Below are 16,364 nucleotides of genomic sequence, written 5' to 3' on the forward strand. Positions count from 1 at the left end.
GAGAAAGAGAGAGAACACAAGTGGGAAGGGCAGAGGGAGAGGGAGAGAGAATCTCAAGCAGACTCTGTGTTGAGCGTGGAGCCTGATGTGGGGAATGACCCTAAGATCACGACCTGAACCAAAACCAAGAGTCAGATGCTTAACCAACTGTGCCACCCAGATGCCCTGATTTTATTTTTAATCAAATTAAAATTTTTTCTCTTATTTTTTTAATCAAAATATACCAGAGAACTCAACATGATTAGTCATTAGGGAAATGTAAATTAAAACCAGTGAGATACCACTTCACACCCATGAGAATGGCTATATCCATAAAGACTGACAATAACAAATGTGGGAGAGGATGTGGAGAAGCTAGAACCTTCACTCATTGCTAATGGGAAGGTAAAATAGTACAGCTACTTTGGAAAACACTTTGACAATTTTTTTAAGTGAAATATAAATTTATCATAGGACTTAAGAATTCCACATGTTGGTATATACCCAAGAGAAATGAAAACGTATGTCCACACAAAGACTCGCACATGAATGGTCACTGCAGCATTATCCATAATAACCAAAATGGGAAATAACCCTTATGTCTATCAACTGGTGAATGGACAACAAAATTTGGTATATTCATACAATGGAATACTGCTCATCAATAAGAAGGAACAAATACCAAACAGCTGCAATGTGGATGAACCTAAAAACATTACGCTAAGAGAAGGCAGACATAAAAAAACCATCTAGTATATGATTCCATTTACGTGCAATGTCCAATAAAGGCAAATCTATAGAGAAAGTAGGTTAGTGGTTTTCTGGGGCTGAGGGCAGAAAAGGAGATTAGCCATAAATGGGCATGAGAAATCTTATTGGGATAATGAAAATGCTCTACTACTAGATTGTGGTATTATGATGATGGTTGTATAACTCAATAAATATACTTGAAGTCATTAACTATGTACTTAAAGTGGGTCAATTTTATGATATGTAAGTTATATCTCAATAAAATTTTCTTCAATAAAATTGTTAAAAAATATACCAGAGCTTCTTTAGACCTTGAGAAAAATTTATAACCTTAGAATTTCAGCATAGCCATGGTTCCCTCTGATTCTAAAAGTACAAGCTGTGGGGTGCCTGGGTGGCTCAGTTGGTTGGGCGACTGTCTTCGGCTCCGGTCATGGTCCCGGAGTCTTGAGATTGAGTCCCGCATCAGGCTCCCGGCTCGGCAGGGAGCCTGCTTCTCTCTCTGACCCTCTCCCCTCTCATGCTGTTTCTCTCTCTCTCTCTCTCTCAAATAAATAAATGAAATCTTTAAAAATAAAATAAAATAAAATAAAATAAAATAAAATAAGTACAAGCTGTGTATTATAGAATGTTCCAGGAATAAAAATGTTTATCTCAACTTCTGGTTTCTGGTTCTGCTTCTAAGGAGCTTAGAAGATGCCCCTCCATTCTAACAACAGGTAAAAAGCTGAACAGAATTAAAAATCAACAACTCTTCTTGGATTCATAAGAGAAGTGAGGTCCCAGGGCAAACAGCTGCTCCCAACATTGGAAAGATGGAGAAGTAAATATAGGTAGTTAGACTACATTCTGGGACATAAAACACACCTAAAATTTAAGAGAATAGCAGTCAGAGAATATTTGCTCTCAGACCACAGTGGAATTAAATTAGAAATCAATAACAGAAGGATAAGTGGAAAATCCCCAAATAAGTAAACAACACACTTCTAAATAACATGAGTCAAAGAAGAAATCTGGAGAAGCCAAAGAAATATTTTGAACTAAATGAAAATACAACTTACCAATTTGTGGAATGTAATAAAAGCAGTGCTTAGAGGGAAATATATAGCATTGATTGTATATATTAGAAAAGAAGAAAGATCTAAAATCAATCTAGTTTCTACATTAGAATACTAGAAAAAGAAGAGCAAATCAAATCCAAAGTAAGCAGAAGAAATTGTAAGAATTAGAGCAGAAATCAACTTGAAAACAGGAAGTCAACAGAGAAAATTAAGGAAATCAGAAGCTGATTCTTTGGATGAAAAGATGAAGAATTTCTAACTAAGAAAAAAAAAGGCATTAATTATCTAATTTCAGAAATGAAAGAGAGGACATCACTACAGACCCCATGGACATTAAAAGAATAATAAAGAAATATTATGTATAACTTTATGCCCCCAAATTGGATAATCAAAATGATGTCTTCCTTGAAGACACAAGCTGCCAAAACTCACACAAGAAAAAACAGTCCGAATAGGCTTATATCTATGAAAGAAATTAAATCAATAATTAATAACCTTCCCAAACAGATAGCACTAGGGCCAGATGGGTTTGCTGGTGAATTTTACCAAACATTGGAGGGAGAAATTATACCAATTCTCCACAATCTCTTTCAGAGGATAGAAGGTGAGGAAATCCTTCCTAACTCATTCTATGAAGCCAGCATTACTGTAATACCAAAGCCAGGCAAAGACTACAAGAAAAGAAAACTACAGACATCTATATCTCATGAATATAATGCAAAAATCTTCAACAAAATATTATCACATAAATCCAACAATGTATAAAAATAATTCTACACCATGACCAAGTGGGATTATCCCAGGCATGCAAGGTTGGTTCAACATTTAGAAATCAACTGATGTAATCCATCGTATCAAGAAGCTAAAAAAAGAAAAAAAATCGCATGATCATATCAATAGATGCAGAAAAAGCATTTAACAAAATCCAACACCCATTCATGATAAAAAAAAAAAGTCTCAGAAACAAGAATAGAGAACTTCCTCAACTTAAAAAGAAAATCTACAAAAACCTATAACATCATGGTTGATAATGAGAAACATAAAGCTTTCCCACTAAGATCAGATAAAGTGTTCCCCTCTCACCACTTCTTTCAACAGCATACTGAAAGTACTAGCTAATGCAGTTAAGACAAGAAAAGAAAACGTTTTAGAGATTGGAAAGGAAGAAATGAAACTGTCTTTGTTTATATATGACATATTGTCTATGAAGAAAATCCAAAAGAATTGATTAAAAAAAAACAAAACACCTCTCCTGGAACTAATTAATGATTATAGTAAGTTTGCAAGATACAAGATTAATATACAAAAGTTTCCTATATACCAGAATGGACAAGTGAAATTTAAAATTAAATTCAGTGCAATCACTTAATCCCCACAAGTTATTTTGTAGATATTGACAAAGTGATTCTAAAATTTGTTTGGGGAGGCAAAAGAGCCAAAGTGGCCAATACAATATTGGGGAACAAGAACAAAGTTGGAGGACTGACACTACCCAACTTCAATACTTACAAAAAGCTACAGTAATTAAGACAATGTGGTATTGGTGAAAGAATAGACATATAGATCAATGGAACAGAATAGAGAGCCCAGAAACAGACCCACATAAATATAGGCAATGTATCTCTGACAGAGGAACAAAGGCAATACAATGGAGAAAAGGGTCTTTTCAACAAATTTTGTTGGAACAACTGGACATCCACATGTCAAAAAAAAAAAAAATCTAAACATAGACCTTACACCCTTCACAAAAATTAACTCAAGATGGATCATGGACCTAAATGTAAATGCAAAAGTGTAAAACTCCTAGAATATAACATAGGAAAAACCTAGATGACCTTGGCTATGGCAATGACTTTTTAGATACAGCACCAAAGGCATGATCCATGAAAGAAATAATAGATAAGCTGGACTTTATTAAAATTAAAAACTTCTGCTCTGCAAAAGATAATGTCGAGAGAGTGAGAAGCCACAGATCGGGAGAAAATATTTGCAAAAGACACTTTTGATAAGGAACCATTATTCTAAATATACAAAGAAGTCTTAAAACTCAACGACAAGAAACAAAAAATGACTAAAAAATGAGCCAAAGACTTCAACAAACACCTCACTAAGGAAAATATATATAGCAAATAATTGGGGCACCTGGGTGGCCCAGTTGGTTAAGCATCCAACTCATGATTTTAGCTGAGGTCTTGATCTCAGGGTCGTTAAGTTCAAGCCCCACACTGGGCTCTGCGCTGGGCATGGAGCCTCCTTAAAAAAAAAAAGTATATATATATATATATATATATATATATATATATATATATGTAGACATTCTTTAGTAGGTGAATGGATAAATGAACTGTGGTACATCCAGACAATGCAAGATTTATTCAGCACTAAAAATAATGAGCTATCAAGCTATGGAAGGACATGGAGGAATCTGAAGTGTATTACTAAATGAAAGAAGCCAATCTGAAAAAGCTACATACTATATGATTCCAACTACCTGACATTCTGGAAAAGGCAAAACCATGGATGCAGTAAAGAGATCAGAGGTTGCCAGGGCTGGTAAAGAAGAGGGATGAATAGGCAGAGCACAAAGGATTTTTAGGGCAGTGAAAATACTCTGTATGATATAATAATGATGGACACATGTCATTATACATTTGTCCAAACGTATAGATTGTACAACACCAGGAGTAAACTGTGATGGGAACGGTGATTATGATGTGTCAGTGTAGGTTTCTCAGTTGTACCAAATGTCCCACTCTGGTGGGGGAATGTTGATAATGGGAGGCTATGCCTGTGGTGGGGCAGGAGTATATAGGAACTCTATGTATCTTTCAATGGTCCTGTGAACCTAAAACTGCTCTAGAAAAATAAAGTCTTTAAAAAAAAAAGAGCAGCATTTGAAAGGTTAACTATTTTTAGATGGGAAAGGGGACATAGATAATTATTTTTAGCTGGATTAAAACTCAAGAAAATTAACAGAGACTGAAACGCAGCCTCTACTTTAGGCTTATTTCAGAAAAACCTCATTGAGAAAGCCAAAGGACACGTAAAACTGAATTATTTTGATAACATTTTTAAATTATAGACATGTAATTTTGATGTCCCTTTAGCTGTTATCAGTATGGTTTTCTTTTTAAAATAAAATTGAAATGTGTACCATAAAAAAAGTTACCTCCACCCTCAAACGCTCCAAAGTATTTACCATGAGTTAACTTTTAGTCACAGTTTCATTTTACCTGACTGACTCTTACTTTTCTGTTGGTCAAATTCTAAAGGGGAATAAGGCATGTGTGTACAATTTGCTTGTATAGTATATGGGAGTGTAAGAGATTTTATTCTAACACTGGGTTTAATCCTGGTTTTCCCTCTTTACAGGCATGCAGGACTATTTCCTCAAATAAGCAGTTCTTTTAAAAATTCACCTGATGTCAAGCACAGTGTGGTAAGTCCAATATTGCTCAGCCATCATTTACACAGAGAGCTTAAATCATTGTACCCTGTGTATTTCATAAAAAACAAACTAGAGGGGGTTGGAGTTATTGTTTAAAATTATTTATTCATCAAACACTTATTAATGAGGGCTTATTTATTGTGCACATAGCTTTCTTTTAGGTGATGGGGATACAAAGATAAACAACCAAGATTATAAATTGTTAACTGATGATGTTGTATCTTCTTCAGAGTCACCAACTTCTCTTTCCCATGTGAGACAGTAACTGTATATATTATATTGACAGTTTAAAAACAAAAACAGCTTTTCTCAGATTTTAAACTTTCAAATAATACAGAGGAATAGAAACAAAGGTAAAAATTATCTGAAATCCTTGCCCTCCCCCCAGGGATAATCATCGTGAACATTTTAGTGAATCTCCTTAGAAATGTCTCTCTATAGTTATGCATACGTAAAGATGCACACACGCACACAGACACAGACACAGAATGCATTGATGGGATCTACTGTCCTCTGATCTGCTTTAATCACTGAATATTTTCATGGACATATTCTTTCAGTGTTAGCAATAATACTTATCATTTTAATGGATATGTAAGATTCCATTGACTAGATATATCACAACTTAAAAATATCCCATATTGCCAGGCATTTAGGTTTTTCAAATTGGCAACTATTATAAACAATGCAGTGATGAATAAATTTAAATATAAATTTTTGCAATTGCACAATTATCTCCTCAGGGTACTTTCTCATAAGTAGACTTCTTGGATCAGGATTTATGCTTATTTTAAATTTTGATATATGGCCAAATTGCCTTCTAGAAAACTGGCCTCATGCACCAGCAGTTCTCAACAGTGCCTGTTTTCCCATATTTTCTCTAACACTGGCTTTAAAAAGTAATTTTGTTATTTCCCAATTGGATAGATGAAGATATTTTAATTTCCTTGATTATCAGTGAGTTTGAGCATCTTCTGTTTATTCGTTATTCATAGAGGTAGTTATGTTTTCTAAAGTCCCTACTAACACCGAATTACTGGACCATTGCTCCTAGGAGAAATATAGGGCCAGGTTCCTGTGGGCCTCTGGTCACAACATTTTCATCAACTATAAATTTGTGTTTATGTGTGTTTCTGTTTGAAGGTACCTTATTTCGTAAGTATAGTTGATTCATTAACGTTGTACTTACAGCCAGCAGCACTCTAACTCATGCCTAAATGAAGTTTACCTAACAAGTGTATTTTCCCCATAAGGCACATCAAAGTCTTCTTGTGCTTAGGAGCGTCACACAGCAAGTCAGCACTACACTGGGGGCCATTTTAAACAGTGAAATCACTAACAAAACACATAAGAATGCAGAAAATGTGGCACTAAATAGGCCCCTCAAAGGACACTTGTTTAAAGATGAGAGCTGAAATAAGAAGGTAAAGTGTCCTCTTGTCTGACCTCGACTGAGAATATGCATGTCAGGTGACTCAAATTGTTTTCTGCTCTCTGAATGTCCTTGAATGCCTCAAAAATGCTGCATATATTGATGTTGGTGTTACAAATAAATTTTATTGAGTAAGAAAACTGGAAAATCTGGAATCCATGAATAATGAGGATTGATTATATTCATTTCCTTTGCCCATATGTCTATTAGGGTGTTTAGCTTTACTACATTGATTTGTGTATGCTATTTCCATATTAGGATAGTACTCTTTTGCTTATCCTATTTTATCAAGATTTCCCCCAATTTTGTCTATTTTACCGTTAGTGTCTGTTATTACAATGGCTTTTGACAGCAGTATCAAAAACTGCCTTTTGAATGAAGAAGCACAACACTGGAAAAGGAATTAAATTAAATTTCTCTTGTTGTGAAGGTAGTTGGTATTTATTTTTATCTCTCTTTTTTATAGACACACCAAATTCTGTTTGGTGATTTTTCTCCAGCACCTCCAAATTATGGAAAATCATGTAAGCCCTGTCCTAAACTATCACTTTATATCATGTTCTGCCTTCATTTTAATTATGGTCTTCATGTGTTATTTTCCTCCCTTCGAGAGTCTGAGGCCATTTAAGGCCTTTTGCATTTCTGCTTCTTTCCTCCTGTCATGCACCTGGTTACTTTGTTGTACCTCTCCTAAACAGTAAGGGTGACAGGATGCAGAAATAAAAGGAGGGAGAAATCCCAGAGAGACATTTGCCAGCAGCATCTCTGAAAAGGAGCATCTATGTGAGAAGGTTGTGGTGGTAGCAGAAGTTGGGTGGGGCTGGGGGTTCGTATGGATCTGAGTGTTTGGAGCTACTGATTAAAAGTGATTAAGGAATATTAGTGAATTTCTTTTATTCATCTCATGGTAGATTCTATCACAAGCATTTACACATTGCCTGTCTCTTTCTACTAGGTATGAGAATTAAGAAGCCAGTATCTAAGAATCTGATGAACTATTATCAACTAAAGAAAGACTTTCTGAAGCATGTAAGAATCTTTTTGCTTGTCACCCAACAGTGGATCCCTGGGGTGGTGTCCATAAGTGTGCATAGTGTGGCAGTGAGGACAGTGGTGTGTGTATGTGCAGAGTTGGTATGAAGGTGATCCCAAATTTACAATCAAGTGACGAATAGAAAAGTAGATTGCTCTGATGAGCATTCTTTCTTAAAGCATCATGAACATTCGTGTATAGCTCTCTCCAGTTGTTGTGGAAACAAGCCTCAAAGAGGCTTACGGGAATTGGAAATTTCTCTTGTACTGCCCAATTTTTCATTAGCGATATCAGTGATTTGCTGGATTCTGCCTCTTGCAAAAAAGGCAATGAGTTCTCAGATTGTCCTTCCTTCCTGGGACCCACCCTGGGTGCCCACTGTCCGGGGCTCTCTCTCCTCAGATGCTTGTTCTGCCATCCAATATCTACCATCTCTGTTCCCCTTCACGTGGCCCTCCAGAGCAGGGGCTTTGTCTTGCCTGATCAGACTTTCTCAAGATCCAGTAATTTTTTTAACAGGATGCTAAAATGGTTTTTTTTTTTTTTTTTTTTTTTTTTTTTTAGATTTTACTTATTTATTTGACAGAGAGAGACAGCGAGAGCAGGAACACAAGCAGGGGGAGTGGGAAAGGGAGAAGCAGGCTTCCCATGGAGCAGGGAGCCCAATGTGGGGCTCGATCCCAGGACCCTGGGATCATGACCTGAGCTGAAGGCAGACACCTAACGACTGAGCCACCCAGGTGCCCCTAAAATGGAATTATTTTTATGTCTTAAGAGTTCTGGCAGAGATTCCTAAACAATGAGTTGAAAAAAGGAATAAAAACTAGTTTCTGCAAGCACTCCACTGACTTCACCTCATTTAATATAAAAGTTACAATTATTCTTGCTTTCCTCTTACTTTTGTTTATTAAGATTTATCTTTAAACTGACTCAAAAAAAAAAAAAATCCCAGCCTCACCTTAAGTAATTATATTTGTGACACCATGGATTTGGTATTCTAGTTATGTGTATTAGAAAAAAAAAACCCCACAAAAACCTGACCATTAAAAGAAGTGTTACTTAAGTACCACCTAACATCATCACCAGAACCACTGGTTATATACACATAGCACTTTGGAAAATGCTAGTCTATGGGCACCAACTAGCTAATCTGACAAAGTTAGCTAATGGGGCAGGGTTGGACAGCCCACCTGGGCTCCCAGGTAACTAGTCCACTGAATGATGGCCTTCCAGAAACTGTTTCTTGATTTTTCTGCTTTAGGAATTGATAACTTTCCTCGGGAGTATGGCCAGCACGAGGAGGCAGGGCTGTGGTAGGCTGTGGAGGGGGAGTTCTTTGGGGGCGTTTGGAGCTGGGCAGTCTACTAAAAGATACATTGTGCGAGGGTCCAGGGGCATCCCTTCACTGTAGGGTTGCTGCATCCTTCTAGGAAGGGTAGATGATTTCCTGAAAGTATATATTACTGCTAGCTGGGCCTCCTGGGGGTTGTTTGGGACAATCATTAACTATTGCTAAATAAATAAATCCCTCTTGCTGCACGGAGCTGTACTGGCGCCAAGCAATTCCACTGCCAGTGGCTGCAGCTGTTGTGGGGAACAGTTGCCTTTCTCTTTGAGGTACTTCCCGGCCCCCTCCCCTAAAGTGAGTTTCCTAACCTCACAGTAGCCTCGTTTCAGTCACAATTCCTGACAAATTAGTGGCGTTACATCCTACTCTTGTTTTTATGGTACAACAGGCTGAAAGTATTCCCCCCAGCCCACCGCCCCACCTCCGCCCCAGTTCACACCGTGAATATGGTGCACTTGTTTGGGAAACCTTGGGCCTGAAGTTCTGACCACAAAAATAAATCATGACCTTTAATTTATTAGACAAGGCAAAATCTTAATTATTTTTAGAGGTGCTGTATTTTGGGGGAGGAGAACAAGCATCGAGATGTAAAATGCACAAATTCCCCGCGTCATCGGCAACAAGTAGGGATTGAAGGAAATTTTCAGCAACCGGCAAGGATTGGATGGTTGAAATGTTCACCCACCATTAACAATGTTCTCACTTTTTAAAAAGTATTTGCCTGGTGGCTAATGCCTTGGTAACCATCTTCTTACTGTCGGTATTTCTGGGTCCTATCTTCAAGAAACTCACGTTGTAAAACTGGAAAGCAGAGCAATCACACCCAGGAATTCCAGCCTTAAGGAACAGTAGGGAAGACAGGGAAAGAATCTTAACCACTAAGGGATGATTAAGCAAGGCCAGAAGCAGTGGTAGTTCGGTTGTGATTCCAGAGTTCCTGCATTTTTTTCTCTCTCTCCTGCTTATTGACTGGCCTTCCTGACAGAGGCACGATGTATGTTAACAGGAAGGTTAACGGAGATGGAAGAAGATGCAGGGATAATCCCAACTCCTCCTCAAGAATGAGGTCTTTGCAATGCATTCCCAGTGCCGTGCAAAAAGTAACCTCTGCGGATGGACGAGGGCTAACAACGCCGCCATCTTCCTCCAGCTTCAGGAACAGGGTAATTCCTCAAGCAAGGCGGGCTCGTCTGAAGACTCACAAGGGGATCAGTACTCCGATTACAGTCTGGGAGCACCGGTACCGTCACCTAGCGGAGTCGCAAAACCAAGTCCCAAAGGTGGAGGCCTGCAGTTTGCTTAATTAACGACTCCGAGGTAGGAGAAGGCCCGCTACTATCTAGACCCTCACAGGCTGGCTTTCTGGGACACTTTCCCGGGCTTCCAACACCCCCAGCCCTCAATTTTCTCTCTCTCTTAAATTGGAGGCGGGAACAAAAGTTATCGTTATAATCATTACCGATTTTTTAAAAGGAAATACTTGGGAGTCACACTTCTCCGCAAGAGCCACAGATATGGTGCTGTGGCCCCGACAGCTGTGGGCTGCAGCGTGGAGGAGCCAGTCCCTTCCATCTGGGAGACCCGGGATGGGTAGGGCCGCAGGGGCGTGAGAAAGGCTTTTTTGTATTCAGAGCACTAGCCCAGGGGAGCCGCAGCCTTCTTCGGCCGGCCTTCCCTCCGCGCGGGGTGCCGCGGGATAGCAGCTGCGCCCGCGCCGTCGGGCCGGCGGGGGCGACGCGAGGCGCGTCGGACTGGGAGCTGGGGGCGGGGAGATCGCGGCCTTTCACGCCCCGGCTCTCCCCGGAGGGGCCTCGCGGCCCCGAAGCCCCGCCCACGGCCCGCCCCTCTGTCCGCCGCGGGCTTCCTCTCCCACTCCCTCTGCCCCCGCCTCCCTCCGCGCTGCGCCCCGCCTCCGCAGCCCTCCCCCCGCGTCCCGTCCGCCGCCCGCCCTCCCGTGCGGAGCGCGCTGGAGGCGGGGCCCCGGGCCGGCGGCCGTGGAGGCGGTGCGGAGACCCGGCGCGCGGGAAGTAACCCGCCGTGGTCTCGGGCGGCAAAGGGCCCCAGCGGCTGGTGTCCTCTGAGGGCAGGCGGAACTGTGTGGTAACGAAAGTAGCTGCCTCCTACCCCTTCCTCCCCACCTCCCGCCCCGCCCTCTGGCCCCAGCTCCATTTACTTCCATTTACCCAGACCGTCTTCTCAGGATTCCTGCTGAATAGGAAAGGTAATTCATTAAAAGTCGTACCACCACCGCGGCCCTGCGCCCCGCCCCCCCGGCGCCCCGCTCCGAAACTCCTCGTGGTTATTTTTGTTCTTTAGCCCAGGTTAAGCTAAATACATTCCCGGGAAGCCATCTGGTCTGGTTCCCGGGATCCCTTCGTATGGTTTCCATTAAGCTCGCCAAACCGTGCATTGAAAATGCAGCCTTGGAGCCTCTCAGGAACCTCCAGGATTTTTGCCTTTCCCAGCCTCGTTTAGAGAAATCTCAGGCAGAGGGAGGTAAAAGCCTCTGTTTAAGTTCTGAGTCCAGTGCCCTGTGGTCCTGGTGTTATGCTGTAATTAATATGCTTTACTACTCAAAGGAAATACAATTCTGCATGTTAACTGGTATCATTCATTCATTGATTCATTCATTATTTGTTTGCTATATGCGAAGCATTGCTTATTAGAATTCTGTTTTAATTCTAAAACTCTTATGTTAACAGCTTTACAGATGAGTTTACACAATAACCTGGCCACAGAAATTGAGTTCGACCAGCAACATTTGTGTGGTTGGGTTTACACCTTTTCCTTTGTTGTCTCCCATTCCACCACCCGCCACAGACAAAAAAACAACTATTAGCTTGTGGGAAAATATTCCCTTACACATGAATTGGGGTTTGTGGTCCAAGAGAAAAGGAACCAGCCAGGTTCATAAAATCATAGTGTCATAATTGCAAAGTTCCTTAGAATTGACCAAAAATAAGCCTGTTGGTTTATGGAGAAGACTCAGAAAGTGTAGGGGCTCAGAGGTCACTGGGCTTTCAGTACTGTGGCCTAATTCGGGGAGGAGCCCGAGACATCAAGTGCCTTATCATATACTGCAAAAAGGACTTTGATCAAACTCAATTCAGTTGTAGGACATCCTGTCTCCCCTGCTCTTCCCTCTGCAGTTTTCCCTGTGTGCTCTGCTCTGGCTCTCGCCTGTGGGGAGTTACAGCCCTTTCTTGCCTCCCCTAACCTAGGCTTCACTCCCTTCTTGCTCTTTTTCTTCCCTTCCTATCTCCCCACCCCACCCGAGCCCTGACTATGAGATTTTATTTGGGTTTTTTAAAATGAAACCAGGTGCTGCCTAAAACAAAAGCAAAGTAATAACAAGGAAAGACTATCCAACGCCTAAGGAATGTGCTGAGTTTTATGACTCAGGCTGTCCTGGCAAAGAACTCCGACTTACATGGAGAGGTGGGTGGCACAGAGCTCGGACCATACATGGCAGCCCTGGCCTCCCCAGATAGGCACGGTCAAGGCAGCCTGTGACTCATTTTCATAAAACCAGAGACTCCTGTTCCTTGTGGGACAAGACTTCCTGGAGGCTAGAGCCAAAGGATCTTCAGGCTTTTCCCTATGGGGCCCGTTCAGCCTGACCTAGCAGGGGCCACCTTGAGGTTTGCAGGGGAAGGGAGCCCGGGCAGAAGGCCCTCCCCCGGGAAAGAAAACAGGCTTGCTGGACTTGGGCAAGGGTTTTGGTGCACTGAAGTGCTGAGTAACGCGTGTGCTGCAAAGTGACATAAAAGTTAGCTTGTATAGTACTGGAGGCAGTGGCTTGGGAGCTCCAGGTGACACAGGATTGTCACACTGCCTTGGAGGAGGGGAATGTGGCCGAGCTGCTGGGAGCCCAAGGGGTGTTTGCTCTCTTTGCAGTAACGTGAGATGAAGAGCGTAGGAAAAGCTGGTCGGATTCGGGCACCGTTTGTGGGTGACATTGCTAATGCAATCAGGAGTAAGAGCAGGAGTGGGGGGGGGGGGCTCTACATAAACACCCGAGAGACACCCAGGCACGCATCGGCACATTCTGGGAATTCTTTGCACATGAGCATAGTAATGGGGTGAGGTGCACATTTTTTCGGTTACTAAGAGACGGGCTGAGAGCTCTCAGGAGAATGTCTCTCCTGGCAGAGGTGGTGGGAGGGGTCTGAACTTGGGTGACAAGGATGTGTTTGTGCTTCCTTCATTACACAGGCCTGGCTGGAATGGGACCGATCGTGCTGCTTCTGGTTTCCGCCACCTCAGAGAAGGCTGTCACTTTTGGAATGAGAATGAATCTTGCCTGGCATAAATGAGTTCTCCGTGCGGCAGCCTCTTAGAGTGGGACCTTATTTTTCCCTTTCTTTTCTTTTTCTCTTTTCCCTTTCCATGGAATACCCGTTGAAAAGCTACAGTGACCATTCCATAATTGCAGGAGAAGCCCTGCTCCACTTTTTCATTAAAGTCTACTTACCGGGAAAAAGAAAGTCTTTTAAGGACCATGACTTCATAAATATTTATTTATAGTGTGAGCAGAACTCTGGTTCTGCAGGAGAATGGGCTCATTCAGTTTTATTTATGATGTGACACTCGGGTGAGTGACATCCGTCATCTGGGTCGGTCCTCCGCTCTGTTCCACTGAAGCATGTTTATGGAGTGATTATGCCTGCAGATATTTGCTATATTTAGCCCCTCTCCTCCCCTAACCCCCTCTTAGCCCTTTCAACTCCCCACACCAGCCAAAAGCCAAGCTTGTGGTCCAGGGAAGATTTGAACCCTAGTGACAAGGCGCAGGGGCTTGAACAAATGCAGCGGGAGCGGGGAGGCAATTAGAGCAGGAGCGACGGCCGTTATTAGAGCATTCGTACACTAAGGTGCTTGTGCTGGGCCTGCGTCTAGCACGCGAGGGCCCTTAGCTGGGCAGAAAGCGCTTGACAGGTGATGGGCGCAAGCCCGAGTGACGGATGCAGATGGATCCTTCGGAAACTTGCCTTCCCAGGGAGCTTTCTCTGGACAGGCTCTCACAACCCTCAGATCTGTCACTGTGCACCTGGGGCTCTGGGGGCAGGGGATGTAGGAGCTCTGTGACCTCCGCTGGGTCAAGGTTTCTGGTGTAACCCGAGGCTGTCCCCGCTCAGCCACACCTGGCCCCTGGCTGGGGGCTGGCAGTTGCCCTTCATCAGCTAGGGAGGAGGGAGGGCCACCTTTGGCTTCTAGCTTTACAGCTGCACATGCCCCGGAGTAGGCATTCCAGGCTGGCCCCGGGCCCGCTCCCGGGCTCCGTGCTCCCTGTGATCAGCTTGGCCACCTATTGTTTATCCTGGGAAGGGCCAGGTCTTGGCACAGAGGCCTGAAGTGTTGCCAGCATTTTATTTTTAGAGACAGGAAAATGTTTGCTTTTTGGCAGCTGCTTTTTTTTTTTCTTTTTTCTTTTTTTTTTTCTTTTTGGCATACTCCAGGATGGTGTAAAAAAGTTCAAGTGAGAGATTCCAAGCCTTAAACTCATAGCATATGACATAGGCAACAGTCCCACGAACCTCTCAACAGGAGTCTTTGTGGAGCTAAACCTTTCATTAGCAGGCCTCTCGCGCAGAGTGAGTTCCGCTGGCTCCCCTGGGGCAGCAAGAGGCCTCTCGTCCACAGACCCCACGGACTGGACATCTAACGAGCCCCTTTGCGGTGCGCTCAGCTGGTCTGAGATTTTGTAGTTCTTACCTCCGTTCATTTCCTTCCCGACCAATTCATAATGTAGTCCAACTCGGTGGACAGAGTAAGAAAGCCAGTCAGCCTGCCGAACCCAGTCTGTCCCCCCTCCTCAGACCCACTGTCATTGTTGTCATGATGACTGGTGCAAAGCAGCCAGCTTCCATGGCACGAAGCGCATCGCTACACTCAGAGAGTGCATTTCCCTGTTTTATTGGAATTACTATTTGCCCCAACACAGTCTCTTTAAAACATATTTTTGCAGGTCCTGTGATTCTAGCTACTGACGATTTATCTGAAAGCCTCCTGTAAACTGTAATGACATACTAAGCAAGGGTGAAGTGGAATAGAAAGGAAAAACCAGAAACAGAATCACAAATACAGAGAAGGAACTGGTGGTTGCTGGAGGAGGAGGGGGTGGGGGGGGGATGAGTGAAATAAGGGAAGAGAATTGAGAGGTGCAAACTTCCAGATCTAAAATAAATCATGGAGATGAAAAGTACAGCCTAGGGAATGTAGTCAATAATATTGTGATAACTCTGTGTGGTGACAGATGGTGAGTACACTTACCATGGTGAGCACCGAGTAACTTATAGAATTGCCAAATCCCTATGTTGTACACTTGAAACTGACACAACATTGTATGTAAATTATACTTCCATAATAAAGTTTTTAAAAAGTAAAGAATTTTCTTTTTTTCTAAGATTTTATTTATTTATTTGACAGAGAGGGACACAGCGAGAGAGGGAACACAAGCAGGGGGAGCGGGAGAGGGAGAAGCAGGCTTCCCGTGGAGCAGGGAGCCCGATGCGATGCGGGGCTCCACCTGAGCCGAAGGCAGATGCTTAACGACTGAGCCACCCAGGCTCCCCAAGAACTGTTTTCTACCTTCCCCTCTCTCCAACCTTTTCAAAAATTACTTTTTCTTCATTGAAGTATAGTTGGCACACAATGTTGCATTAGCTGCAAATGTACAACACAGTGACTTGACAAGTCTGCCTGTTATGCTGTGTTCATCACAAGTGTAGTTACCATCTGTCTCCATACCAATTGTCTCTATTGCAATACCACTGACTATACTCCCCATGCCGTATCTTTCATCCCCGTAATGTATTCATTCCATAACTGGAAGCCTGTACCTCTCATTCCACTCATTTTGCTCATCTCTCCCCACCCCACCATGGCAACCACCACAAAAATAACCTTTTAATTTCACAGAAGTTAAAAACACATACATCCGGCTGACTCAGTTGGTAGAGCATGTGACTCTTGATCTTGGGGTCATGAGTTTGAGCCCCAGGGTGGGCATAGAGCTTAACTTAAAAAAAAAAAATTGAATACATTCTTTTTTGCCACTTGACTACCTTTTATATTCATATTTCTTTTTGCTGGAGTATATCCTTTGGTAGGTTATTGTTTTGTTCTCTTTTCTCTGCTAGAAAGTATCTTGTGGATAATTTTGAGGGCTTGTATGTCTGAGAATATAGTTTAATCTCTCTTTTGAGTGTGAGTTTGGCTTGTTACACAATTCTGAGTTTGAATTTATTTTTCCTGAACCTTTCTAAGCTGTCGTTCCATTATTTTCTTGAACCTTCTATGGTTGATCTGAA

The 16,364-nt window shown here is 42.3% G+C and overlaps 1 protein-coding gene across 5 annotated transcripts in view; it reads left to right on the forward strand.

Moving 5' to 3' along the window:
• Positions 1-16,364, forward strand: part of C2H4orf51 (chromosome 2 C4orf51 homolog) — a 73,653-nt gene that overhangs the window by 18,822 nt on the left and 38,467 nt on the right. For 2 of the 5 annotated variants that reach the window (XM_027599369.1, XM_027599367.1), the window contains exons 2-4: positions 5,163-5,229; positions 7,137-7,194; positions 7,626-7,699. In XM_027599369.1, coding sequence (XP_027455170.1) covers positions 5,163-5,229; positions 7,137-7,194; positions 7,626-7,699 — 199 coding nt within the window. Of the gene's footprint in view, positions 1-5,162; positions 5,230-7,136; positions 7,195-7,625; positions 7,700-10,057; positions 10,369-13,266; positions 15,134-16,364 lie in introns of those variants that run through there. The other 3 variants (XM_027599364.1, XM_027599366.1, XM_027599368.1) reach the window with 3 other exon arrangements.

The sequence above is a fragment of the Zalophus californianus genome, chromosome 2 (genome assembly GCF_009762305.2).
Source record: "Zalophus californianus isolate mZalCal1 chromosome 2, mZalCal1.pri.v2, whole genome shotgun sequence".
NCBI classification, from domain to species: Eukaryota; Metazoa; Chordata; class Mammalia; order Carnivora; family Otariidae; genus Zalophus; species Zalophus californianus.